This window comes from Drosophila albomicans, chromosome 2R (genome assembly GCF_009650485.2).
Source record: "Drosophila albomicans strain 15112-1751.03 chromosome 2R, ASM965048v2, whole genome shotgun sequence".
Lineage (NCBI taxonomy): Eukaryota > Metazoa > Arthropoda > Insecta > Diptera > Drosophilidae > Drosophila > Drosophila albomicans.
Genome location: NC_047631.2, coordinates 12,711,819 through 12,737,160, shown reverse-complemented (window position 1 = coordinate 12,737,160; position 25,342 = coordinate 12,711,819). Strand labels below are relative to the sequence as shown.

General features: G+C 36.8%; 9 protein-coding genes across 9 annotated transcripts in view; 1 reads left to right on the top strand and 8 right to left on the bottom strand.

Annotated features, from left to right (window-relative positions):
• Nucleotides 1–25,342, top strand: part of LOC117575931 (chromatin-remodeling ATPase INO80) — a 52,430-nt gene that overhangs the window by 9,770 nt on the left and 17,318 nt on the right.
• On the bottom strand, nt 879–2,742 carry LOC117575932 (thymus-specific serine protease-like). Its single transcript, XM_034260391.2, has 5 exons — nt 2,509–2,742; nt 2,264–2,445; nt 1,972–2,207; nt 1,681–1,912; nt 879–1,623 (listed from the first exon to the last, which is right to left on the bottom strand). Exons 1-5 carry the CDS (start codon nt 2,731–2,733, stop codon nt 1,050–1,052), a joined length of 1,449 nt encoding a protein of 482 aa, XP_034116282.2. The 5' UTR covers nt 2,734–2,742; the 3' UTR covers nt 879–1,049.
• Nucleotides 879–6,157, bottom strand: LOC117575933 (putative serine protease K12H4.7). Its single transcript, XM_034260392.2, is given in 7 exon segments — nt 879–1,035; nt 4,419–4,746; nt 4,749–5,005; nt 5,067–5,298; nt 5,357–5,592; nt 5,655–5,836; nt 5,900–6,157. Coding segments are annotated over 6 exon segments (1,443 nt in total). The 5' UTR covers nt 6,122–6,157; the 3' UTR covers nt 879–1,035; nt 4,419–4,432.
• Nucleotides 6,625–8,372, bottom strand: LOC117575934 (putative serine protease K12H4.7). Its single transcript, XM_034260394.2, has 5 exons — nt 8,124–8,372; nt 7,879–8,060; nt 7,581–7,816; nt 7,295–7,526; nt 6,625–7,237 (listed from the first exon to the last, which is right to left on the bottom strand). The coding sequence occupies exons 1-5, from the start codon at nt 8,340–8,342 to the stop codon at nt 6,664–6,666; spliced, it is 1,443 nt and encodes a 480-aa protein (XP_034116285.1). The 5' UTR covers nt 8,343–8,372; the 3' UTR covers nt 6,625–6,663.
• On the bottom strand, nt 11,164–12,957 carry LOC117575943 (putative serine protease K12H4.7). The gene is made up of 5 exons (XM_052007813.1): nt 12,702–12,957; nt 12,458–12,639; nt 12,160–12,395; nt 11,874–12,105; nt 11,164–11,816 (listed from the first exon to the last, which is right to left on the bottom strand). The coding sequence occupies exons 1-5, from the start codon at nt 12,918–12,920 to the stop codon at nt 11,243–11,245; spliced, it is 1,443 nt and encodes a 480-aa protein (XP_051863773.1). The 5' UTR covers nt 12,921–12,957; the 3' UTR covers nt 11,164–11,242.
• LOC117575935 (putative serine protease K12H4.7) lies at nt 15,431–17,237 on the bottom strand. The gene is made up of 5 exons (XM_034260395.2): nt 17,004–17,237; nt 16,754–16,935; nt 16,456–16,691; nt 16,157–16,388; nt 15,431–16,101 (listed from the first exon to the last, which is right to left on the bottom strand). The coding sequence occupies exons 1-5, from the start codon at nt 17,220–17,222 to the stop codon at nt 15,528–15,530; spliced, it is 1,443 nt and encodes a 480-aa protein (XP_034116286.2). The 5' UTR covers nt 17,223–17,237; the 3' UTR covers nt 15,431–15,527.
• LOC117575936 (putative serine protease K12H4.7) lies at nt 18,687–20,463 on the bottom strand. Its single transcript, XM_034260396.2, has 5 exons — nt 20,213–20,463; nt 19,973–20,154; nt 19,454–19,918; nt 19,228–19,394; nt 18,687–19,161 (listed from the first exon to the last, which is right to left on the bottom strand). The coding sequence occupies exons 1-5, from the start codon at nt 20,378–20,380 to the stop codon at nt 18,764–18,766; spliced, it is 1,380 nt and encodes a 459-aa protein (XP_034116287.2). The 5' UTR covers nt 20,381–20,463; the 3' UTR covers nt 18,687–18,763.
• On the bottom strand, nt 20,739–22,669 carry LOC117576719 (putative serine protease K12H4.7). Its single transcript, XM_034261739.2, is given in 8 exon segments — nt 20,739–20,949; nt 21,009–21,299; nt 21,360–21,417; nt 21,419–21,533; nt 21,594–21,825; nt 21,885–22,120; nt 22,180–22,361; nt 22,426–22,669. Coding segments are annotated over 8 exon segments (1,431 nt in total). The 5' UTR covers nt 22,636–22,669; the 3' UTR covers nt 20,739–20,842.
• LOC117575937 (putative serine protease K12H4.7) lies at nt 22,921–24,691 on the bottom strand. Its single transcript, XM_034260398.2, has 7 exons — nt 24,523–24,691; nt 24,285–24,466; nt 23,991–24,226; nt 23,739–23,937; nt 23,523–23,677; nt 23,180–23,467; nt 22,921–23,126 (listed from the first exon to the last, which is right to left on the bottom strand). The coding sequence occupies exons 1-7, from the start codon at nt 24,664–24,666 to the stop codon at nt 22,984–22,986; spliced, it is 1,347 nt and encodes a 448-aa protein (XP_034116289.2). The 5' UTR covers nt 24,667–24,691; the 3' UTR covers nt 22,921–22,983.

The window sequence follows — 25,342 nt, the reverse complement described above, 5'->3', positions numbered from 1 at the left end:
AATGAATGCTTGTAAAAGCGTAATATAATACCTAACAAATTTGTCTCAGCTTTGGCAAGTTGCACTTTAATATAAATATTATTATTTTAATGAGGTTACTTTGTTCAAAAGAAATAAAATAGATAAAGTTTAGTGTTTGTTTGTTTTTTGTTTATGCTTATAAAAAACAAGTGAGAAAGCTACAGTCGATTGTGCTAAAAATATACTAGAGGCTGTATTTGATATATTGATATAGTACTACATTCAAAATATATTATATCATACAGTACAAAATATACCAGATTGTCAGCCAAAGCAACTAAAACCCCTAGTTAGTATGCGTTTTTGCAAAAACAAAAGTATTTCTACAATTTTGATCTGATGGCATATCTATCTAATCTATAGCTATTATTGTATGTACCAAAAATCGCTCTAGCTTCAAAATAACGCTATTTATTCGATTTGTGGGGGCGGAAGTTTGCGTTTGAAATAAACTTGATCTGCAATGCAATGATAATAATAACATAATTCTGTCTGCAACAAATTGTGACAAACAAAATTACAGGTCAATCTCTTATAGTCTGTGAGATCCAATGTTTCATATGGATAGACGGACATAGCTATAACGTCTTGGCTGTTGACGCTGACCAAAAGGGTTATATGGTTGGAGATGTGTCCTTCTGTCTGTTACATACATTTCCTGGAGGCACAAAGTTATAATATCATTCTATCCTATAGACAGCGGGTATACCAAGTCGAAGGGTCTTCAGCTTCTTATAAGCGGCCCTAGAATCTTTGCTAACTTTATTGCTTACTCATTGCTACAAGTTCATCGAATAAATTTGTTATTATTATTATATAGTCCCAAATATTTGCTATAAAGAAAAACACTTTCGATGTTGGGTGCAATTTTTGATGATAGTTTTATAGGGATATATATATGTGCGTAATAATATTATATTGAGATTAATATACGTCTGACAACGACGTCGTGCAGACTATTGTGTGTGAATAAGAAAGAATTCATTTTGATCCAATCCAATTCTTTTTTTTATACTTTTTTTTCGTTTTTATGCAAGCCACTCGCGAATAAGCTCTGCAATACGCTCTTTAGAGGCACGCAAGGCTGCACTGTCAGAGGCGCCAATTGAGCCCAGATCAGAGCAGTGAGAAGCTTGTGGATAAATGGTGGCTGCTTGTGCCAAGCCGGCTCCAACCTTGGCCCATGGATCTAAACCACCTTGAGTAAAATAAACGCCCTCAACGTTTTCGATACCTCCAAACTCATCATTTGTCTCCCTGATTAGCTTGCGAATATTTGTCTCAGAGTAGTTAGATCCGAAAACATCCTCACAAATATCAGTGTAAAGGGTGACTGGGAAATTAGATCCAAATGGTTGATTGCGACTACCAGAGGACTGGAACCAACCAAATTCACTGCATGTCTGGAACGTCCAAGCTAGACCATCGCCATCATAGTTGTCCTTCGACCACAAATAGTAATCGACAGCGTCCTGGTATTTAGTGCTGACACACTCCGGATTTTCAAGTCGCCATTGCACAAATTTAGACAAAGCTTCATAATCATTATCGCTGAAGTTACGAAGATTCGTACAGTACTTGGCCAAATCATTGTTTTCAGGTCTGAAAGAAGGAAATAATCGTTGGAAAAAATTGGGTAGCAAAAATACCTATTGTTACCTCTGGTATTGAGCGATGTTGGCGAAAATATTCGCAACAGTGCTAAAGTATTGCCACTGATCTCTTTCGTCATTCTCGTCAAAATCACTGCAGAGATTTAATTCTTTCTTAGCCTGAGCACCCTCGCCATTATAGAACAAGTTTTCATAATATGAGGTGGCATTGTCAATAATATCGTAGCAATAGTCTCCTCCCAGCTGCCTGTAGGCTTCTCCAACAACTTTCATAAAATCTAAAAAATACCCACATGAATGTGAATAGTATATATATTTTTATGATTAATTTACACACCTCTAAAGTTAACCTTGGCTTCAAGGGGAGCACTGGATGCCCAACTGCCCACAATAACATCGGGATACAATTTCTTAAGCCAAGTTGCCATGGTTGCAGAGTAGGAACATCCTTGAACGACGACCTTCGAATCCTTGTACTTGTCCTCCTCCTTAAGTACCTCAATAACATTCACCACATCGGCCAAAGCTTGCTTAACATTTTGATACTTGCTCAAGTTTTCTGAGGACAGGGGTCTAAAACGAGCGGGTTAATTATTCCTAGAATTAGGAAAGAGTGTGAGTTATCGTACTTAATGGGGATACTTTCGCCAAAGAATCGATGTTCTGTGGTGAGAATGGTGCCCTTGTGTTCCTTTGCGATGTCTGCCAGATGTACATTTTCTATATCTCCAGGTTGTATTACCCATTCGCCACCGAGGTAAATGAATATCGGGGAACCCTCCACGAAGTGGCGCTCGTTAATCAGAATGCGCTGAATATATTTTTTACCGGGATTTTAGTTCTGTTGGTTTAATGATTAATTATTCAATCTTACGTCTTGCCAAGTCTCATTATTAGCTTTATCAAAGTTGTCCAGTTTCTGGGTGATCCAGCGAGTCTTAACATGGGATTTCCTGGTAGTCGGATGCCTTGGTGGCCCTTGGTGCATTTCCTTCAATGTTTTAATGAAGGCAGGAATTTCAGGTTCCCTTAAACTAACTGTGGAGGCGAAAGGTGCTAGCACTAATACTAGCTGTAATATCACTAAAGAAAACTTCATTTTGTTGGTGTGTTAAGAAACTTTAGACTGAATATTTACTCAAACCGCAGCCTATTTATAATAACAATAAGTCTTCGATAAGCTGTCGTTTTAAGTAATAAAGCCCAAGCATTCTCGCAATCATAAGTAACACAAATAAATTGATTGATATTTTGGAATATTTCTATTACAAAAAGAATTTGCAATTTCCAAGTTATCAAAACAAAACTCTTAAGTTCCAAACGACCCAATTAACTAAAGAAAATAGCAATAATATTTGTAATATATATTGTTATTTATTATTATTATTATTATTATTATTATTATTATTATTATTATTATTATTTTAGTAATCAATATTTAATCATTTTTGAAGAAATCTTCAAATAATTTAGATTTACTTATATAAATGTTTACAGCTTTATCGGCCCTCAACCGTCTCCCATTTTATTAAATGGAGTTGTCAATTGTTGAAATCAACTGCTATCAGCTATATTTAATACATTTTTTTTGGTATTTGTTCTTTCATATTTCAACAAAAGTTATGTTACAGAAAATAATTCAAAGAAATATAATCGGTCGCTTAGGACCTTCACTTCAATGTAAGCAAATGACAATTTGGGTTATTGAAATCGATTGCAAATGAATGCTTTTAAAAGCGTAATATAATACCTAACAAATTTGTCTCAGCTTTGCCAAGTTGCACTTCAATATAAATATTATTATTTTAATGAGGTTTCTTTGTTCAAATGAAATAAAATTGATAAAGTTTAGTGCTTGTTTTTTGTTTAAGCTTATAAAAAAAAAGTGAGAAAGCTACAGTCGATTGTGCTAAAAATATACAAGAGGCTGTATTTGATATCTTGATATAGTACTGCATTCAAAATAAATGATAAAGTACAAAATATACCAGATTGTCAGCCAAGGCAACTAAAACCCCTAGTTAGTATGCGTTTTTGCAAATACAAAAGTATTTCTACAATTTTGATCTGATGGCATATCTATCTAATCTATAGCTATTATTGTATGTACCAAAAATCGCTCTAGCTTCAAAATAACGCTATTTATTCGATTTTGTCGATTTGTGGGGGCCGGAAGTTTGCGTTTGAAATAAACTTGATCTGCAATAATAATAATAACATAATTCTGTCTGCAACAAATTGTGACAAACAAAATTACAGGTCAATCTCTTATAGTCTGTGAGACCCAATGTTTCATATGGATAGACGGACATAGCTATAACGTCTCGGCTGTTGACGCTGACCAAAAGGGTTATATGGTTGGAGATGTGTCCTTCTGTCTGTTACATACATTTCCTGGAGGCACAAAGTTATAATATCATTCTATCCTACCGACAGCGAGTATACCAAGTCGAAGGGGTGTATCTCGGGTCTTCAGCTTCTTATAAGCGGCCCTAGAATCTTTGCTAACTTTATTGCTTACTCATTGCTACAAGTTCATCGAATAAATTTGTTATTATTATTAGGTAGCCCCAAATATTTGCTATGAAGAAAAACACTTTCGATGTTGGGTGCAATTTTTATTGATAGTTTTATAGGGATATATATATATATATATATGTGCGTAATAATATTATATTGAGATTAATATACGTCTGATAACGACGCAGAATAGTGCAGACTATTGTGTGTGAATAAGAAAGAATTCATTTTGATCCAATCCAATTCTTTTTTTTTTTTTTTTACTTTTTTTTTCGTTTTTATGCAAGCCACTCGCGAATAAGCTCTGCAATACGCTCTTTAGAGGCACGCAAGGCTGCACTGTCAGAGGCGCCAATTGAGCCCAGATCAGAGCAGTGAGAAGCTTGTGGATAAATGGTTGCTCCTTGTGCCAACCCGGCTCCAACCTTAGCCCATGGATCTAAACCACCTTGAGTAAAATAAACGCCGTCAACTTTTTCGATACCTCCAAACTCATCATTTGTCTCCCTGATTAGTTTGCGAATATTTGCCTCAGAGTAGTTAGATCCGAAAACATCCTCACAAATATCCGTGTAAAGGGTGACTGGGAATTAGATCCAAATGGTTGATTGCGACTACCAGAGGACTGGAACCAACCAAATTCACTGCATGTCTGGAACGTCCAAGCTAGACCAGTGCCATCATAGTTGTCCTTTTCCCACAAGTAGTAGTTAACAGTTCCTTGGTATCTGGTGTTGACACAAGCCGGATATCCGAGACGCCATTGCACAAATTTAGATAAAGCTATATAATCGTTGTCACTGAAGCTACGAAGAACGGAACAGTATTGGGCCAAGTCATAGTGCTCGGGTCTACAAGAAGATGAAGAACTTATAGAAGAAATTAGGTAGAATAAGACTTATAAATACATACTTCTGGTATTGAGCGATGTTGGCGAAAACGTTCGCAACAGTGCTAAAATATTGCCACTGATCTCTTTCGTCGTCCTCGTCAAAGTTACTGCAGAGGTTTAATTCTTTCTTAGCCTGAGCACCCTCTCCATTATAGAACAAGTTTTCATAATATGAGGTGGCATTGTCAATAATATCGTAGCAATAGTCTCCTCCCAGCTGCCTGTAGGCTTCTCCAACAACTTTCATAAAATCTAAAAAATACCCACATGAATGTGAATATTTATATATTTTTATGATTAATTTACACACCTCTAAAGTTAACCTTGGCTTCAAGGGGAGCACTGGATGCCCAACTGCCCACAATAACATCGGGATACAATTTCTTAAGCCAAGTTGCCATGGTTGCAGAGTAGGAACATCCTTGAACGACGACCTTCGAATCCTTGTACTTGTCCTCCTCCTTAAGTACCTTAATAACATTCACCACATCGGCCAAAGCTTGCTTAACATTTTGATACTTGCTCAAGTTTTCTGAGGACAGGGGTCTAAAACGAGCGTTAAGGGGTTAATTATTCCTAGAATTAGGAAAGAGTGTGAGTTATCGTACTTAATGGGGATACTCTCGCCAAAGAATCGATGTTCTGTGGTGAGAATGGTGCCCTTGTGTTCCTTTGCAATGTCTGCCAGATGTACTGATCCTATATCTCCAGGTTGTATTCTCCATTCGCCACCAAGATAAATGAATATCGGGGATCCCTCCACGAAGTTGTGCTCGTTAATCAGAATGCGCTGAATATAGTGTTCTCTATGATTTTAGTTTTAAAGGTTATTTTATTTATTATTTATTCTTACGTTTTGCCAAGTTTTATTATTGGCCTCATCAAAGTTGTCCAGCTTTTGCGTGATCCAGCGAGTCTCAACATGGGAATCCTTGGTGGTCGGCTGCCTTGGTGGTCCTTGGTGCATTTCCTTCATTGTTTTAATGAAGGCAGGAATTTCAGGTTCCATCAACTTAGCTGTGGATAAAGGTGCTAGGACTAGTACTAGCTGTAGTACCTCTAAAGAATACTTCATATTGATGGTGTGTTAAGAAATTTTAGACTGAGTATTTACCGAAAACCACAGCCTTTTTATAATAAAAATAAGTCTTCAATAAGCCGTCGTTGCAGGTAATTAAAGCCCAAGCATTCTCGCTATCGCAAAATTAATTAATTGATATTTTGGAATCTTTCTATTACAAAAAGAATTTGCAATTTCCATGTTATCTGTATAATACTCTTCGGCTCCAAACCCCGCACCTGGCTCTAGAAATAGTAAACAAATTTTTCACATATATTTTTTTGTTTTGACTTATAATTTTAGCGTTCAATATATAAAAACCATTTAAGAGAATTTGCATTTTTTATGGGAAAGCTAAAAGCTTTAACGGCCCTCAACCGTCTGCTTCAAAAAATAGAGTTGTCAATTGGCCTATTGAAATCAATTTCTAGATAATTACCCTTATTTTAACGACGCGCACTTCATGTAATACAATTGTTTTTTTTAACAAGTATATTTAATAGATTTTAATAATAATGAAAAAACGCTAATATTAACAATATATGGGGAATTCGATCTTATGCAAGCCACTGAGCAATGAGTTCCGAAACACGCTCTTTAGAGGCGCGCAAAGCTGCACTGTCCGAGGCGCTTATCGAACCCAGATCAGAGCAGTGAGCAGCTTGTGGAATAATGGTGGCTCCTTGTGCCACACCAGCTCCAACCTTGGCCCAGGGATCCAAACCACCCTGTGTGAAGTAAACGTCCTCAACGCTCTCGATGCCACCAAAATCAGCATTCGTCTCCTTGATTAGGTCCCGAATTTTAGTCTCAGAGTAAGCAGATCCGAAAACAGCCTCACAAATATCGGTGTAAAGGGTGACTGGGAAATTAGTGCCAAATGGTTGATTACGACTACCAGAGGACTGGAACCAGCCAAATTCACTGCATGTCTGGAACGTCCAAGCCAGACCATCGCCGTCGTAGTTATCCTTCGACCACAAGTAGTAATCGACAGCGTCCTGGTATTTAGTGCTGACACACTCCGGATTTTCAAGTCGCCATTGCACAAATTTAGACAAAGCTTCATAATCATTATCACTGAAGTTACGAAGATTCGAACAGTAGTTGGACAAGTCTTTGTTTTGAGGACTAAATAGAGAAAATAACCGTTAGAGAAAATTGGGTGGTAAAAACACCTATAGTTACTTCTGGTATTGAGCGAGGTTTGCGAAAACATTCGCAACAGTGCTAAAGTATTGCCACTGATCTCTTTCGTCATTCTCGTCAAAATCACTGCAGAGATTTAATTCTTTCTTGGCCTGGGCTCCTTGTCCGTTATAGAATAAATTTTCAAAATAGGATGTGGCATTGTCAATGATGTTGTAGCAATAGTCTCCTCCTAGCTCTCTGTAGGCTTCTCCAACAACTTTCATGAACTCTGAAAAAGAATCTTAAGTGCATAGTCATAGATTTTAACGACTAATTTACACACCTCTAAAGTTAACCTTGGCTTCAAGGGGAGCACTGGATGCCCAACTGCCGACAATTACATCGGGATACAATTTTTTCAGCCAAGTTGCCATGGTTGCAGAGTAGGAACATCCTTGAACGACGACCTTCGAATCCTTGTACTTATCATCCTCCTTAAGTACCTTAATAACATTTACCACATCGGCCAAGGCTTGCTTCACATTTTGATACTTGCTAAGGTTTTCTGTGGACAGGGGTCTAAAAGGTTCGTTAAGGGGTTAATTATTGCTAGGACTAGAAAAGATTTTGAGATATCGTACTTAATGGGAATACTCTCGCCAAAGAACCGATGTTCTGTGGTGAGAATGGTGCCCTTGTGTTCCTTTGCGATGTCTGCCAGATGTACATTTTCTATATCTCCAGGTTGTATTACCCATTCGCCACCGAGGTAAATGAATATCGGGGAACCCTCCACGAAGTGGCGCTCGTTAATCAGAATACGCTGAATATAGTTTTTTCTGATATTTTAGTTTTGTTGGTTAAATGATTAATTATTTAATCTTACGTCTTGCCAGGTCGCATTATTGGCTTCATCAAAGTTGTCCAGTTTCTGGGTGATCCAGCGAGTCTTAACATGGGATTTCCTGGTGGTGGCCTGCCTAGGAGGGCCACGCTGAAGGTCCTTCAGGGATTTAATAAAGTCAGGAACTTCTTTTTTTGGAAGACTAGCTGAATAAGCTAGAGGCGCTACTAGCGCAAAAATTAGGATTAAAGTAAACTTCATCTTCTTTGGTTGTTGACAATTTGTCGAATGATTTTTTACCCCGATACGTGGCCTATTTATTCAAAATGTTCTTTAATAGATTGCAGCTACTGATAGCAGTGAAGTAATGTGCAAATATTGGCAATAAATTTTGTTTTAAGTCCTCATATAATGCTGATAAAAGCTTGGGTTGTGTAAGTCACGTGTTACTTCACGTTGTCAGATATGCACTTATGCATTAAAATTCTGACATAATGCATTTTTATTGGTTACACATAGATTAGAAATCATTCTACTTCAAAGGATTTTATATTATTTTTAGTAGTAAATGCTTTTCAGATGATATAAGCAATGTGTTTTGTAATACCTTATGGTATAATATAGCGAGTTGTAATGCTTAGAGGACATTTGCTCTGAATTCTTTAACACTTGGAATGAAAGAAATTATAATATATATCACAACCTGTCCCAAAACAGAAAATCCGGTCTTCAATAAATAATTTTAATTACGAACTGTCGATATAGTTTCCTTCATTTAAATCTCGATAAAAGAAAAATATATAAGGGAAAATAGTGCCTTCGCTACCAAGATCTAAACCATAAACAAAAATAAAGTTCACAATTTCAAATAATGTTTTATAATTCGTGAATTTATTAAATAGTGGAAATGCCGAAAATAAAAATCTAATAATGTTATTTTTTACACTCTATAAAAATCAAGTTATTATTTCGTACAATAAATTGAAAAATGTATGAATCGAATACGATGTTAAACAGTGTAAAGCTCACTTACACAATTTACCTCTACCACTTTACCTCATTCATTGTTTGGCATTTAATTTAGGTCAATTATTTCAAATAAAAGGTTTTGCCCCTCATCTATTACACATTTATGGTTTAACTTGATGTACAATGGTTATCAATAAGAGGAACTTAAAAATTTAAGGCCGCTTCGAAGGGTACTTGTTTAAAGAACCCTCGTAGTGGTGATTATTGGAAATTTTTGTACTTTCAAGTTTATTTTATATAGATAAACTATTTAGGTAACTATTTTATATAAATATTGCTTAAATTATAGAGTTATAGTTAATTATCGTAAGAGTTAATTAATTTAATTTTTAGTTTAACAAAATTCTGAGTATCTGTAATTGAACATGATTGCCAGCCAATTGATTAATTGCTAATTCTTCTTATTAACCATCAGAAGAAATCCTTGAATGTTTCAGAATTTAAACAGTGAATAGCGGTTATTTTTGATTAGTTAAAAATAACTAAGCATATAGAAATTCTTTAATAGTCTCTATATATCTCTAATAGTCTCTAAGATGCAGTGTACTGACTGAAGGACAAACAGACATTCGGTTATGGTGGTCTATCCTTAGATACATACATATAGTATATGTATTTATAGCGCTGATTGAAAAACGATTATAATGATAATTTTTGTGCAATTCACATATTGAGATCCATTCTAACAAATCTAAAATGTTAAAAATCAGTTTTTTTTTTAATGTTTTTATATTACAAGCAGTATAAACAAATTAGTTAACCAGTAGTTAACCAAAATCATTTTAAGCCGCCTCGTAACTTAAAATTGTATCAATTTGCCCATTGATACACTAGAATGTTCAAGAATTACTTAACAGTATCATGGTTGACACAGAAACCAAAACCAATCAAATTCCAACTTTGGTAGATCTTAGGTGTCAAAGATGGAGGCGGTTTTAAGATCTCCGTCATTTTGCAAAGATATTGGCACTAGCTCGGTAATATTTTATCTGTTATGCACATGTTAGAAGTCATACTGTTTTAAAGAGCTCATTAATTATTCATATAAATATACACATTTTTAAATATGTTATATTTATATTAATTAATCATTTTTGTTTATCTAGAGCAGATTCACTTTTTTGGTAGACCAAACTAATTGGATTTTCTATTGGTTCCGAATATAAAAAATATCGCGTATAACAAAATATACGCGCAAAAAAATCAAAAAAAATAATATTACGATCGCTACAATAATGAAGCGATAAATATAATACTATCTTATAGAAGTTTATAAAAGCAAAGCTGCACTGCAAGAGTTGAAATTAACGTTCTCAACGCTCTCGTTCCACCAAAATTAGTACATTTGATAAGTTTTAAGAATTTTTCAATTACAAAAAGTGTTTTTGATTTCTAAGATATATTATATATATATAATATACATATAATGCACAACATTTTCAAACAACACTATTGACTGAAGTAACTAGCAACAAGAAATAAATGTACAGACAAGTGAGCTCGACTGTGAGATACCCGTTACCCTTTTTTTAATAGCAACAATACAGTGAGATAACCATACAAAATAAAAGATAAATTTAAAAAATATACTAATAATAATAATACAGTACAAAATATATTAGATTGTCATCCAACCAATAACCCGACTGCCCCAGTTTTTTTTCATATAAATTTGGGCGTGTCAGTCATATAAAACAAACATGATATGGTGGCAAAAACAACAAATACTTTAAAGCACAATTATAGCTATGTCTCCTATAGACTGTGTTCATACATAAAGTTATAATACCCTTGTAACCTTTTGGTAGCGGGTATAAAAATGTATTTAATATATCTTTATTTTTTCTGTCTTATTATGTTAGCTTTCAACATTTAATAACTATTTTAAATACCTTCAAAGAATTTAGATTTAATAATATGCAAGTTATCGGACCTCCACCGTCTTCCACTTCAAGAAATAGAGTTGTCAATTGGCCTATTGAAATCAATTGTTAGATAATTACCCTTATTTTAACCACGCGCATTTCATGTAATACAATTGACTGCTTGATAATTGTTATTTAACAAGTATATTTAATAGATTTTAATAATAATGAAAAAGCTAATATTAACAATATATATGGAATTCGATCTTATGCAAGCCACTGAGCAATGAGTTCCGAAACACGCTCTTTAGAGGCGCGCAAAGCTGCACTGTCCGAGGCGCTTATCGAACCCAGATCAGAGCAGTGAGCAGCTTGTGGAATAATGGTAGCTCCTTGTGCCACACCAGCTCCAACCTTGGCCCATGGATCCAAACCACCCTGTGTGAAGTAAACGTCCTCAACGCTCTCAATGCCACCAAAATCAGCATTTGTCTCCTTGATTAGGTCCCGAATTTTAGTCTCAGAGTAAGCAGATCCGAAAACAGCCTCACAAATATCGGTGTAAAGGGTGACTGGGAAATTAGTGCCAAATGGTTGATTACGACTACCAGAAGACTGGAACCAGCCAAATTCACTGCATGTCTGGAACGTCCAAGCCAGACCATCGCCGTCGTAGTTATCCTTCGACCACAAGTAGTAATCGACAGCGTCCTGGTATTTAGTGCTGACACACTCCGGATTTTCAAGTCGCCATTGCACAAATTTAGACAAAGCTTCATAATCATTATCACTGAAGTTACGAAGATTCGAACAGTAGTTGGACAAGTCTTTGTTTTGAGGACTAAATAGAGAAAATAACCGTTAGAGAAAATTGGGTGGTAAAAACACCTATAGTTACTTCTGGTATTGAGCGAGGTTTGCGAAAACATTCGCAACAGTGCTAAAGTATTGCCACTGATCTCTTTCGTCATTCTCGTCAAAATCACTGCAGAGATTTAATTCTTTCTTGGCCTGGGCTCCTTGTCCGTTATAGAATAAATTTTCAAAATAGGATGTGGCATTGTCAATGATGTTGTAGCAATAATCTCCTCCTAGCTCTCTGTAGGCTTCTCCAACCACTTTCATGAACTCTGAAAAAGAATCTTAAGTGCATAGTCATAGATTTTAACGACGAATTTACACACCTCTAAAGTTAACCTTGGCTTCAAGGGGAGCACTGGATGCCCAACTGCCCACAATGACATCGGGATACAATTTCTTGAGCCAAGTTGCCATGGTTGCAGAGTAGGAACATCCTTGAACGACGACCCTCGAATCCTTGTACTTATCCTCCTCCTTAAGAACCTTAATAACATTCACCACATCGGCCAAGGCTTGCTTCACATTTTGATACTTGCTAAGGTTTTCTGTGGACAGGGGTCTAAAAGGAGCGTTAAGGGGTTAATTATTGCTAGAACTAGAAAAGATTTTGAGATATCGTACTTAATGGGAATACTCTCGCCAAAGAACCGATGTTCTGTGGTGAGAATGGTGCCCTTGTGTTGCTTTGCAATGTCTGCCAGATGTACATTTTCTATATCTCCAGGTTGTATTACCCATTCGCCACCGAGGTAAATGAATATCGGGGATCCCTCCACGAAGTGGCGTTCGTTAATCAGAATACGCTGAATATAGTTTTTCTGGGATTTTAGTTTTGTTGGTTAAATGATGAATTATTTAATCTTACGTCTTGCCAGGTCGCATTATTGGCTTCATCAAAGTTGTCCAGTTTCTGGGTGATCCAGCGAGTCTTGACATGGGATTTCCTGGTGGTGGCCTGCCTAGGAGGGCCACGCTGAAGGTCCTTCAGGGATTTAATAAAGTCAGGAACTTCTTTTTTTGGAAGACTAGCTGAATAAGCTAGAGGCGCTACTAGCGCAAAAATTAGGACTAAAGTAAACTTCATCTTCTTTGGTTGTTGACAATTTGTCGAATGATTTTTTACCCCGATACGTGGCCTATTTATTCAAAATGTTCTTTAATAGATTGCAGCTACTGATAGCAGTGAAGTAATGTGCAAATATTGGCAATAAATTTTGTCTTAAGTCCTCATATAATGCTGATAAATGCTTGGGTTGTGTAAGTCACGTGTTACATCACGTTGTCTGAGATGCATTAATGCATTACAATTCTGACATAATGCATTTCTATTGGTTAAACATAGATTAGAAATCATTCTACTTCAAAGGAATATTTTTTATTATTTTTATTTGTAAATGCTTTTTACATGATACCATATGGTATAATAAAGCGAATTGTAATTCTTAAAGGTAAACATATTTGCTTTTAAAAAACTTCTAATATAGAAGAGATTTGACTATAATTCAATATGTCCCGATCAGAAAATCCGCTCATAAGTTAATAATTTCACTAGTCGCGGCAAAAAGGATATGCATATCCATATGGTTTCGTCTCCTTATGTTTCCATGAAAATAAAATTTATTTTGTAAAAGTAATCTGAAATAAATATTCACATACATAATATTTTACAAATTCACTAATTATTTAAACATCGCAGGTGTAACAGTTTTTAATAGGACACAAATGAAAAACCAATGGCAATCTTTTTAAACTCTATAAAAAATCAAAACAAAGTTATTTCGTATTTTTTAAAGTAGAAAATTAATAATTTTGATACAATGTTAAATTGTGTAATGCACACTTCTACAAATTGCCTCTATAATCATTGCATGTTGCCCATTTGATGTTGGTCGACTAATGGCAATCTAAAGGTTCTTGCCCCTCAGCTATTACACAGTTATTGTTTAACTTGATTTGAAATGGTTATCAATAAGTGGAACTTATAAATCTGAGACCCTTTCGAAGGGTACTTGTTTAAAGAACCCTCGTAGTGGTGATTATTGGAAATTTTTGTACTTTCGAGTTTGTTCTATATAGATATAAAATTTAGGTAACTGTATTTCTTTGACATACTCTTGCCCCTCGCTTAACACGGACTTTTAGCACGAACTCGCTCTTACACGGTTAGAAACTTGCTCCCATCCTCCTTTTAACACGCTAAAAACCTCGTTCTTACACGATTTTTTGATAAGGATCCACCAAAATGAAAAAACATGTTGAAACAAACTGGCTAAACCTATAAATGCCACCAAATGCATTTCAAATTTGATATGCATTAAAACATATGATCTCCTTACTTTTTAACATTTTTAAGTTTTTATAAAGTTTAACCTGTTAATTAATTATATGAAACAACTTTTTTAATTTAATACCAACTTTTAATTTTGAAAATATGAATGTTATGCATTTATTAAAGGCATATGCATAATAAATGTTGGTTAATTTTGAACAAATGTATGAAACTTTAACAAAAACAGACTAAATTGGAATAATCAAAAATTTTTTTTGTTGCCAATTTTGAATTTTGCGAACGTAACCCCTTATTTTGTACTGAATCCATGTTTCGCTTAACATTATTTCGCTTAACATGAGGATTTCTAGGAACGTAACCTCCGTGTTAAGCGAGGGCCAAGTGTATATCAAAATTTAAACGATAATATTCATAATCGTAAGCGAATTTAATTATAAACAATTTTAAACAAATGTGGTATAAACAAGCAAGAATGCTACACTGGAGTTAGGTTTTTGTTATACTTGCTGCCTAATACAGAAAAAATACTTAAATACAATATCAAATATTAATTTTGGTAGATCAACATTCAAAATATATTATATATATATATTATATGTATACCACGGTGTCAATCAAAGCAAATACGATGCGACAACAACAGCCGCTTTTTGCTATATACATATGATATATTATTATATCATATATCAATTATTTCTTACATAATTTTTATTAGATCGCTAAATTTTTAGAAATCATATAATTAATTTTGTATGTACGATCACGAGCCTGCCTTTAAAATTATGGTCTCTATTCGTTTTTAAAACCCACTACCTATGAAAGGGTATGGTCATCTCTAACCACATTACATAAACTTGATCAGCGTCAACAACCGAGACGATAAAGCTACACATGCTCATCGGTTAGTCTATCGGTCCGTCCAAATTAAACAATGACACAGATTTTTATAGCTATTTTAAAGGTAAACTCGATCTGTGTGTAACAAAATCAAGTATTGCACTTGACATTCTTGACAAAGAAAGCTTCTAATAATTATCTGGTAATCGATCTGACCGCTTTAAAAAATACTATAAAGATTGATGTGATCAAAATATCGAGATTATTTCTAATACAAATTTTCATGTCGAGCGTATATTAACATCTTAATTATTGCTATACAAATCTGGATAGTTGAATTACATTAGTTAATCAGCAGGTCAAAAACCTTATAAGTCGACTTGCACTTCAATAGAAATTGTTGTCAATTAGCCCATTGAAATCAATTGATAGATTATTGACTTACTTTTAACGACAAGCACTTGATATAACACAAATGAATGTTCGATATTTATTTAATAAATCATAATAATAGAAATTAAAAAAGAACAAAATATTAACAATATATGGATGAGAAATTTAATCTTATGCAAGCCACTGGGCAATAAGTTCAGACACACGTTCCTTCGAGGCACGCAAGGCTGCACTGTCCGACGCACTAATTGAACCCAGATCAGAGCAGTGAGAAGCTTGTGGAATAATGGTAGCTCCTTGTGCCACACCAGCTCCAACCTTGGCCCATGGATCCAAACCACCCTGTGTGAAATAAACATTCTCAACGCTCTCGATGCCACCAAAGTCAGCATTTGTTTCCTTGATTAGTGCCCGAATCTTAGCCTCAGTATAGTCAGATCCGAAAACATCCTCACAAATGTCGGTGTAAAGGGTGACTGGGAAATTAGTGCCAAACGGTTGACTGCGACTACCAGAAGACTGGAACCAGCCAAATTCACTGCAAGTTTGGAACGTCCAAGCCAGACCATCGCCATCATAGTTGTCCTTCGACCACAAGTAGTAGTTAACAGCTCCTTGGTATCTGGTGTTGACACAAGCCGGATATCCGAGACGCCATTGCACAAATTTAGACAAGGCTACATAATCGTTGTCACTGAAGCTACGCAGAACGGAACAGTACTGGGCCAAGTCATAGTTCTCGGGTCTTCAAGGAAAAAACAAGTTTAGAGGAAATTTAGCAAATTCATATTTATAGTTACTTCTGGTATTGAGCGATGTTAGCGAAAACGTTCGCTACAGTGCTGAAGTATTGCCACTGATCTTGTTCGTCATCCTCGTCAAAGTTACTGCAGAGATTTAATTCTGTCTTAGCTTGCGCTCCCTCTCCGTTGTAAAACAAATTTTCATAATAGGATGTGGCGTTGTCAATGATGTCGTAGCAATAGTCTCCCCCTAGCTCTCTGTATGCTTGTCCAACAACTTTCATAAACTCTGCAAAAGAATCGTATATGTACGATGTACGGTTGGAGTCATCGATTTTTACGATAAGTTTACATACCTCTAAAGTTAACCTTGGCTTCAAGAGGAGCACTGGATGCCCAACTCCCAACAATGACATCGGGATACAATTTCTTGAGCCAAGTTGCCATGGTTGCAGAGTAGGAACATCCTTGAACGACGACCTTCGAATCCTTGTACTTGTCCTCCTCCTTAAGTACCTTAATAACATTCACCACATCAGCCAAGGCTTGCTTCACATTTTGATACTTGCTAAGGTTTTCTGTGGACAGGGGTCTAAAGGGATCGTTAAGGGGTTAATTATAGCTGGAAATAGGAAAGTGATTGAGTTATCGTACTTAATAGGGATACTCTCGCCAAAGAATCGATGTTCTGTGGTGAGAATGGTACCATTATGTTCCTTAGCGAGGTCTGCCAGAAGCCCTGATGCTATATCCTCGGGCTTAATAATCCATTCGCCACCAAGGTAAATGAATATCGGAGATCCATCCACGAAATTGTCTTCATTAATTATAATGCGCTAAGGATATTTTTTTTGGTGTGATTCTAGTTCATTATTAATTAATTAAAAGTTATATGAAATCTTACGTCTTCCCATGTTGCCTCATTGTCATCGTCAAAGTTGTCCAGTTTCTGAGTGATCCAACGAGTCTGCGCATTGACACGCTTGGTGATGGGTTCTCGCGGTGGACCACGCCGAAGGTCCTTCAAGGATTGAATGAAGGCAGGAATTTCAGGCTTTGGCAGACTAGCTGTATAAGCTAGAGGCGCTACTAACGCTAGAACTAGAATTAGAGTATACTTCATCTTGTTTGGTTGTTGACAATTTGTCGAATGATTTCCTAGCCCAATAAGCGGACTATTTATTCAAAATATTCTTGGATAGATTGCAAAATTGATAGGCGTTAAGTAATGCGCAAATATTGGCATTTAATTTTGTGTTAAGCCCTCCTATCATGCTGATAAAAGCTTGGGCAGTATAAGTCACGTGTTACATCATGTTGTCTTAAATTCCCTACTAATGCATTTTTTTACTGACATAATGCATTTTTATTGGTTTCACATAGATAAGAAGTTAAATGACTCCTAAGTTCCGCGTTCTAAATATTTTGTGGAGTGTTCTGAAAGACAACAGAATGTCCGTCTGTCAAGTTTGTTCTCTATATTTGTTTTCTATATTTTCTCCCCCGCAAATCGAAAAAATCAAATAACTAGCGTATTTTAATTTTTGATATATTCAGTGATTTCTACAGTCTTGATGACTCCTGGAAATTCGGTTGTGATCAGATAAAAATTGTTGAAGTTCTTTAAGAAATAATTAGTCGAGTGTTAGTTGCTTTGGCTGACAATCTGGTATATTTGCTAGCATATTGTATATTCTGAATGAATCAATACACCAAATACAATAATAATATATTTAATAAGGGTTTTTTGTTTGACTACCCTGTTAAATAGTGTAATGCGAACTTGTCTCATTTACCTTTGTAATCGTTGAATGTTGACCATTTAATTCGGTTTAATTAGAAGTAAACAAAAGTTTCTTGCCCCTCAACTATTATACTGTCAATACTGTTTAGCTACATGTGAAATAATTATCTATAAGTGGAACCTGCGCAATAAATAAAGCTTAGGCCATTAAAGGGAACTTATCTTTGAAGTGCACTCTGCTCATCGCGGTTGATTTATTAATAGATAGATAGAGGATAAGAGGAATAAAGAATGATTCAATTGAATAAAAATAAAATGAATATAAGACGATAATCGAAGTATGCTACATTTTCCACCTTGAATTTAAATGGTAACAACTTGTACCCAACTGTAACTGAATTGAAAGAAAGGCTGTGCTACGTCCCTTAACTAAATTAAATTACAGAAATATTAAGACATGAATGAATATAAGACGATAGTCAAAGTATGCTACATTTCCCACCTTGAATTTAAATGGTAACAACTTGTACCCAACTGTAACTCAATGAAAGGAAAGGCTGTGATACGTCCCTTAACTAAATTAAATTACAGAAATGTAATATTAAGACATAATTTGGAAAAAAATTGAGTTGTCCATTAATTTCCCTGTGCTATTCGGATATAAAGCAATTATGTGACTTTATAGCTCTTATGATAAATATCATTGATGCTTTTAAAAACTAGAAATAAAAAATCGTCTGAAATATCTTGTATTATGCATTGCATAAGTTTAGGCTAAGTGAGTGTTTCTTTGTAAATTCCTGTACACTCGTTTTCTATAAAAAGAAGAAGCTTTTATCAGCACATTTTCACAAGTTTACACTCTTTATTAGGCTTATCTGTGAATTATGGTTGAAATAGTTGAGAATTGTTAACAACGTTTAGGCTAGCCATTGTCGCACTAATTCCGCAATACGTTCCTTGGAAGCACGCATTTCTTGGGTGTCGATAGCGGAGATTGAACTGAAGTCAGCACAATGGGAAGCACCAGTAATGACCGTGGCACCCTCGGCAACGCCATGACCAATGGGATTCCAGGGATCGAGACCTCCGTGAGTCATGTAAATGTTCTCGACTTCGGGGTTCATGCCACCAAAGTCCTCATTGGTCTGGGCTGTGTTGCTGACAATTTGCGAGCTAGCGTACTTCGAGCTAAAGACATCCTTGCAGAGTTCAATGTAGAGTGTGGCAGGGAAGTTATTGCCAAACGGCTGATTGTTCGAAGTTGATGACTGATACCAACCATACTCATTGCAGGTCTGATAATACCATGGTCGAGCTAAAAGCACAACAAATTATATAAAATCAGCTAGTAATCAGTTAAGGGGCAATGATAACAACTTACACGCGTCAAAGTTGTCAATGCCCCACAGATAATAATCGACAGTGCTCTGATAGCGTGCATCAATACAGCTTGGATAGTTCCAGGCCCAATAGGCAAAGTTGGCAATGGCCGCCGCGTCATCATCAAAGCTCAGCAGAAAGTCACAATAATACTCAATGTCGCCAGTTCTGTCAATATATAAAAAATAGGTAAAAGAGGAAAATACAGTCGATATATTTGAACCTACGTTTGATATTGCGCGACACCGGAGAAAATGTTGGAAATGCTGCCAAACAAACTCCACTTATCGAGATCGTTGTTATGATCGAAATCACTGCAAAGACGCAGCATCGCATGTGCCTGAGCACTATTGTTGACAAACATCTGCTCCAGATCATTGATGCCCTTCTGTATGCGATCGTAGCACTGTTGGCCACCCAATTGCTTGAATGCTTCTCCCACAACCTCCTTGTACTCGCTGAAATCAACCTTAGCCAGCAGGGGAGCACTCGATGCCCAGCCACCCACAACCAAGTCGGGATAGAGACGCTTGAACCACACAACCATGGTAGCCGAATAGGAGCCACCGCTAAGCACCACCTTTGAGTTGGTCAACTGAGGATTCTCCGCCTTGATGGTGGTAATAAATTGGGCCACATCAGCCAGAGCTTGCTTCACATGCAGATACTGCAGGCTCTCGGTGGACATATCGCTGCAAGGAAATGGATTAATAATGGATGTTTGGATAGAGTCTTAACATGCTTACCTGGTGGGAACGCTCTGGCCGTAGTAACGATGTTCGGTGTAGAGCAGCAGACCTTGGTGCTCCTTGGCCATGTCGTACCAGTGACCCTGCAGAATCATGCCGGATGAGGCTTCCCATTCGCCGCCCAAGAAGATAAAGATGGGACTACCTTCTGTTTGGAATTCATCGTTGACCAAATAGCGCTGCAATCAGCGGAAATTAATTCACTATTCCTTTAGTAAGTCCGTTAAATGTGCTTACCATTTGATAGGTGCCCGTGTTGGTTTCATCAAAGTGATCCAGTGGTTGGGTAATCCATTTCTCTTCGACCGTGGCACGATTCATCACAACCTGCTGTGGCGGACCACGATGCAAATCTTTTAGAGTTTTCACCAGTACAGGCACATCTTTTCTTCCACTTGAGGGCATTGCTTTGACTGGCCAAAACCAGCAGCGCCAGACTGACCAACTTTATTGCCAGCATTGCTCGACGTAAATGAAATTCTCAATTGGTCAACGGGTAGTTTTAAAGGCCGTCTCGCGATCGCAATATATCGATGGCCAAAAAAGATGGCTATAAATTCACTATGCGATAAGCAAGCACTGATAAGGTGGGCTTTTTAGAAAACCTCTATCTTGAATTTATGATATGCCATGATTGCTACTAATATTTCCTAGTATTTACGAGAGATTCAATTACCTTGTTGCCACGAGTAGAGAGAACTGTGCCTTAATCCATGCAGCATATCTGCACAAAAGAAAATCGATAGATAGGAAGCCTGTAAAATGTTTCAAAATTTCCACATGATCCGTTTATTGTAGTCATAAATACACACATTTATAGATAATCATTATCGCTAAACACAATTACTAAAATAGATGTGGCAAACTTCAATTTAACCATTGACGCACCAATTCAGCGACACGTTCCTTTGATGCACGCATTTCGCTGGAGTCGCTGGCGCTGATCGAACCAAAGTCCTTGCAGTGAGCATACTCTGAAATATTACATATATTTAGTTATTTCACAACAGTTAATCACTTTCCCAATCTTCACCTGGTAAGATGGTGGCCTGAGTTTCGTTTTGAATGCCCATGGCCCGCCAGGGATCCAATTGGCCGTGAGTGATGTAAACATTCTCCACATTCGGTTCAAGTCCGCCAAAGTATTCGTTAGTTTCCGCCACTTTGTCGGCAATGAAAGAATTGCTGTACTGCAAACCATAAACATCGGCACACATTGTGGTATAGTAAGTGACAGGGAACTTGGTGCCAAAGGGTTGAGCAGCTGAACCTGAAGTTTGATACCAGCCATACTCATTGCAAGTCTGATAGATCCATTGACGCACTGCAAAAATGTACTCCCAATAAGTAAATGAATAGCGTCAGAAGAGTATTGAGTACTTACTAATGTTGCCAGTGTATCTGGACTCCAGAAGTGGCGCAAGTATGGCATCATAACTGAGGATCGTAGCAATTGCCACCGCTTTGAGCAAACACAGTCAACAAATACTTGCTGAGACCAATCAAATCGCTGCTCTCCGACAAGATTGTCTGACAAACGCCCTCAATTTGGCCAGCACTAGAAAATTCATAAAATTCGAATTAAACAAAGTCTACAACTATTTAATTCTAAGCTCACTTGTGTGTCTGCACAACACCTGCAAAGATATCAGAGACTTCACTGAACAGTGTCCAGACATCCAGATCGCTGTACACATCGAACTTTTCGCACAGTTTGAGTAGCGCCTTCACCTCGCCACCACGCTTTGTGGCAAGCATTGTCTCCAACTCAGCAATGCCATTCTGAATACGATTGTAGCAGGCAGAGCCGCCCATCAAGGCAATAGACTGACCCGTAATCTCCTTGTATTCTAAGAAAATTTAAGCGTAAATAAGTTTTCAATAATAATATTGCCATATTTGTACTTACCTACAAAGTTGACCTTGGCAAAGAGTGGTGCACTGGATGCCCAACCACCGGTGGCCAAATCGGGATAGGTTTTCTTGAACCAGGTGACCATGGTGGCCGAGTAAGAGCCGCCGACAATGATGACTTTAGAGTCACTCAAACCCTCATAGGTTGCCTTCTTCGTGCGTATGAAATGCGCCAAGTCAGCCAGCGCTTGCTTCACATGCAAGTATTTGATGTTCTCATTGGACAAGTCACTGTAGAACAACAAGTATTTTTAACTTAATCAATCTAATCTCTCTTGATTACAACTCACGGCAATGGCTTGCTTTCGCCATAGTAACGATGCTCGGTGTAGGCCAAAAGTCCTTTGTGCTCCTTGGCCATATCGTACATGTGGCCACCAGTAACGTATCCTGTCGAAATAGCCCACTCGCCGCCAAGGAAAATGAACAGCGGTCCGCCAGCCTCGAAGAACACATCGTTCAGCATGTAGCGCTGCAATTAAAAGTTACGTATTCTTAGTACTCTTTCAATGATTATGCAATGCATGATTCATTACCATTTGCCAGGTGCGAGTTTCGGCATCATCGAAGTGATCCAACTGCTGTTCAATCCACAATGTTTGCACCTCATCGGCACGATTCTGATTTGCTGGCACCGGTGGCTCCTGATGCAGTTGCTTGAATGTCTGCTGGAATATGTTAGCATTAACTTGGGAATAACCCAGTGTTAGCAGTGCCAACGTTATTGCGATTACACCGTGTGCCATCGTTGTGTATTGATCGACAACTGTGGCTAAAGTTTCACAGCGAGTAGCTAATACTTCACGCTTAGCGCTATAGGCAAATCTTATCGAGGCATGCAATTAATTAGGGTATTATCGCCTAAGAGGTTGTAAACAACAGCACAACATTGTTGGCCTAAAACCTCAACACAATTGTCATGCGGTGTGTTAATCATTTTGTGCTAGTCTAACCTTAGTTGGTTTTTACTCCATTTCAACTGATAATACTTATCGATAAGGCATAAATAGCGTGCTCTACATCATTGTTAATTAGCGAAGCTATCGCTTAGCAATCGATAGACAATTTTGATAATTTATTTTTAACATTCACGTTTAACATTTGATTAGAGTTTCGCGCGTTGTGCCATTGCCATTTATCCAGTCCCTTATCAAATCGATGGCTTTTTGCTGAGCCGCTGAAGTTGTTGGCCAATCGGTTGGCGCACGTGCTCTCAGTTCTTTGCAGTGTCCAATTCCTATGAATCAAATATATAGTATAAACTTATTTGCAATCGACATTAAGTTGTACCTGGTATGATTGTAGCACATTCATCGGTGATGCCCGCCCAACGCCAAGGATCATCTTCGGCTTTTGTGAAATAAATATGATCAACATTCGGATGTTGAGCTCCATATTTTGCAGTGATTTCATCAACCTTGCCACTGATATAATCGATGGTGAATTTGGGCCCAAAGACCTCTTTACACTTTGCTACTTGTTTGCCAAACGGATGAGTATCTCCAAAAGGTTGATGTCGTGAACTTGTGGAGAAAATGTCACCAAACTCACTGCAAGTCTGATAAAAATTTTGACGAGCTGAAAAGATTCGCTTGTGATCCTTGTTGCTTTCAGTATCAATAACTTAACTTACCTGCATATTTGGGATTGAAGTTTATCATTTTAACTTTATCCGTATGGTCAATAACTGTTTGTGATTGGAATAACTTTAGTAATCGGCCGAACTCATTAATATTCTTCGGGTCAACTGATGTAATATTTTTGCACAACTTTTGCATTCCAGTCGCACTGTAAAAAGAAAAGTATTATATAATTAATAAATCTATAGTTTGCAATTAAAGACACTCACTTGCGATGTTGTGCATGTACTAAAATAATGCTACGCATATCTTCAAAATATTCAGCCAAATTTAGTAACTTCAACATTTTATAGGTATCGCTTTTCTGCCTTTTGTGATTCAAAAATGTTTTGGAAAAGTGCTCGACACGATCATAGCAAGCATCTCCTCCGAATTTTCGTAATGATTTGCCAGCACTCACATAACCATCTGAAGAAACAAATTAATTATATTAAGCAGTCAAATTTCACATCGAACATTACCCGAATAATCGAGCCGATAGGCAAGTCCCGCCCCCGCTGCCCAGCCACCATCGATTAGCTCTGGATAGTCCTTGCGAAAGTATGTGACCAAGTTGGCAGCATACGAACATCCAATCATTATGACTTTAGAATTAGCTATCTCTGGAATTGTGGCCTTCTGTTGTCTTATAAAATGTGCCAGATCGGCTAGTACTTGCCTCGTAGTAAGATATTGTAGGTTTTCAACTGTCATATTTCTGTAAATAAAGTGAATTTGAAACTGTTTTCTAGATATTCTCATTAATTAGAGCTCACTGGACTGGCCAACTTCTACCGTAGTATCGATGCTCGGTTTCAAATGCATACGCATTGAAAATTTCAACAAGCTCAAAATACATTCCAAAAAAATGATTTTTTGGCACCATTTCCCATTCTGCATTTATATTGATAATTATCGGTCCACCAGGCTTAAAGAATGTATCACTCGCCAAATATTGCTAAAGTCATGATTATTGTTATTATTATTCATAGATCAACTTGTGATTAAACTTACCATTTGCCACGTTCGTTTGTCACTCTTGTTGAAATGATCCACTTTTTGTTCAATCCACATTGATTTTTCAACGATATCCATGAACGCTGCCAAAATGAAAGTCAATTGACTGAGCAACAACAAATACACAAGATTCAGCTTCATCGCACTCAGTTCTTATCGATTCGACGCCAACAAACTAATGTTGAAGGAACTTATTAGCTCATCTTTTTATAAGCAGAAAAGTGTGACATAAATTTGTAGCAGTTAAATTAGATTATTTGCTTGAAAAGATCAAATATACACTGCGATTATGTACGGTGAACGCAAAAGCATTGCAAAAGTTTATAATTTTAAATATAATTCTATATTTTCAGTTTAAGATACACTTTAACTATATACTTTAGCTTCTTAAAAAAGATATACAATTTTGGTGATTGTCAAGTGAAAGTTAAATTATTGATAAATTAAATTAAATCAAATTGAAATTGCATTATAAATTGAGTTGAAAATTAGATGTTCGATGTTCGCAAAATATTTAAGAATGTTTTCTATGTTTACTCCCCCAAGTCACAATCTATTTTATGTTAAGGCTGAACTATCAGTGGCTTTATCTCAATTTAAATGAAATGCAGACCATGTCTATTAAGCGGAAATGCTATCCTAAAAAAAGGAACAATACAGAACACTCATCAGCCAACACGTGTTCTAAATCCAATGTTCAATATAATTAGGTTTATCAGAGCCGGAAATGGCAACCCTTAAATAAAAATCGCTGCACACTTGCACTCTGCACATGCAGCGCATACAAAAGAAAAAGAGTTTTTCTTGTGTGAGGAAA

Excerpts from the sequence above, each read along its gene's own strand:
- LOC117575932 (XM_034260391.2), bottom strand. The coding sequence starts at position 2,733 with ATGAAGTTTTCTTTAGTGATATTACAGCTAGTATTAGTGCTAGCACCT. Across the intron at positions 2,446-2,508 it reads ATAATGAGACTTGGCAAGAC|CGCATTCTGATTAACGAGCG; the intron begins GTAAGATTGAAT and ends AAATATATTCAG. Across the intron at positions 1,913-1,971 it reads AGCCAAGGTTAACTTTAGAG|ATTTTATGAAAGTTGTTGGA; the intron begins GTGTGTAAATTA and ends GGTATTTTTTAG.
- LOC117575934 (XM_034260394.2), bottom strand. The coding sequence starts at position 8,342 with ATGAAGTTTACTTTAATCCTAATTTTTGCGCTAGTAGCGCCTCTAGCT. Across the intron at positions 7,817-7,878 it reads GGCGAGAGTATTCCCATTAA|ACCCCTGTCCACAGAAAACC; the intron begins GTACGATATCTC and ends CGAACCTTTTAG. Across the intron at positions 7,527-7,580 it reads AGCCAAGGTTAACTTTAGAG|AGTTCATGAAAGTTGTTGGA; the intron begins GTGTGTAAATTA and ends ATTCTTTTTCAG.
- LOC117575943 (XM_052007813.1), bottom strand. The coding sequence starts at position 12,920 with ATGAAGTTTACTTTAGTCCTAATTTTTGCGCTAGTAGCGCCTCTAGCT. Across the intron at positions 12,640-12,701 it reads ATAATGCGACCTGGCAAGAC|CGTATTCTGATTAACGAACG; the intron begins GTAAGATTAAAT and ends AACTATATTCAG. Across the intron at positions 12,106-12,159 it reads AGCCAAGGTTAACTTTAGAG|AGTTCATGAAAGTGGTTGGA; the intron begins GTGTGTAAATTC and ends ATTCTTTTTCAG.
- LOC117575935 (XM_034260395.2), bottom strand. The coding sequence starts at position 17,222 with ATGAAGTATACTCTAATTCTAGTTCTAGCGTTAGTAGCGCCTCTAGCT. Across the intron at positions 16,389-16,455 it reads AGCCAAGGTTAACTTTAGAG|AGTTTATGAAAGTTGTTGGA; the intron begins GTATGTAAACTT and ends ATTCTTTTGCAG. Across the intron at positions 16,102-16,156 it reads AACATCGCTCAATACCAGAA|ACCCGAGAACTATGACTTGG; the intron begins GTAACTATAAAT and ends TTTTCCTTGAAG.
- LOC117575936 (XM_034260396.2), bottom strand. The coding sequence starts at position 20,380 with ATGCCCTCAAGTGGAAGAAAAGATGTGCCTGTACTGGTGAAAACTCTA. Across the intron at positions 20,155-20,212 it reads ACACGGGCACCTATCAAATG|CGCTATTTGGTCAACGATGA; the intron begins GTAAGCACATTT and ends CGCTGATTGCAG. Across the intron at positions 19,919-19,972 it reads GGCCAGAGCGTTCCCACCAG|CGATATGTCCACCGAGAGCC; the intron begins GTAAGCATGTTA and ends ATTTCCTTGCAG.
- LOC117575937 (XM_034260398.2), bottom strand. The coding sequence starts at position 24,666 with ATGAAGCTGAATCTTGTGTATTTGTTGTTGCTCAGTCAATTGACTTTC. Across the intron at positions 24,227-24,284 it reads GGTAGAAGTTGGCCAGTCCA|AAATATGACAGTTGAAAACC; the intron begins GTGAGCTCTAAT and ends CTTTATTTACAG. Across the intron at positions 23,468-23,522 it reads CTTCAATCCCAAATATGCAG|CTCGTCAAAATTTTTATCAG; the intron begins GTAAGTTAAGTT and ends GAATCTTTTCAG.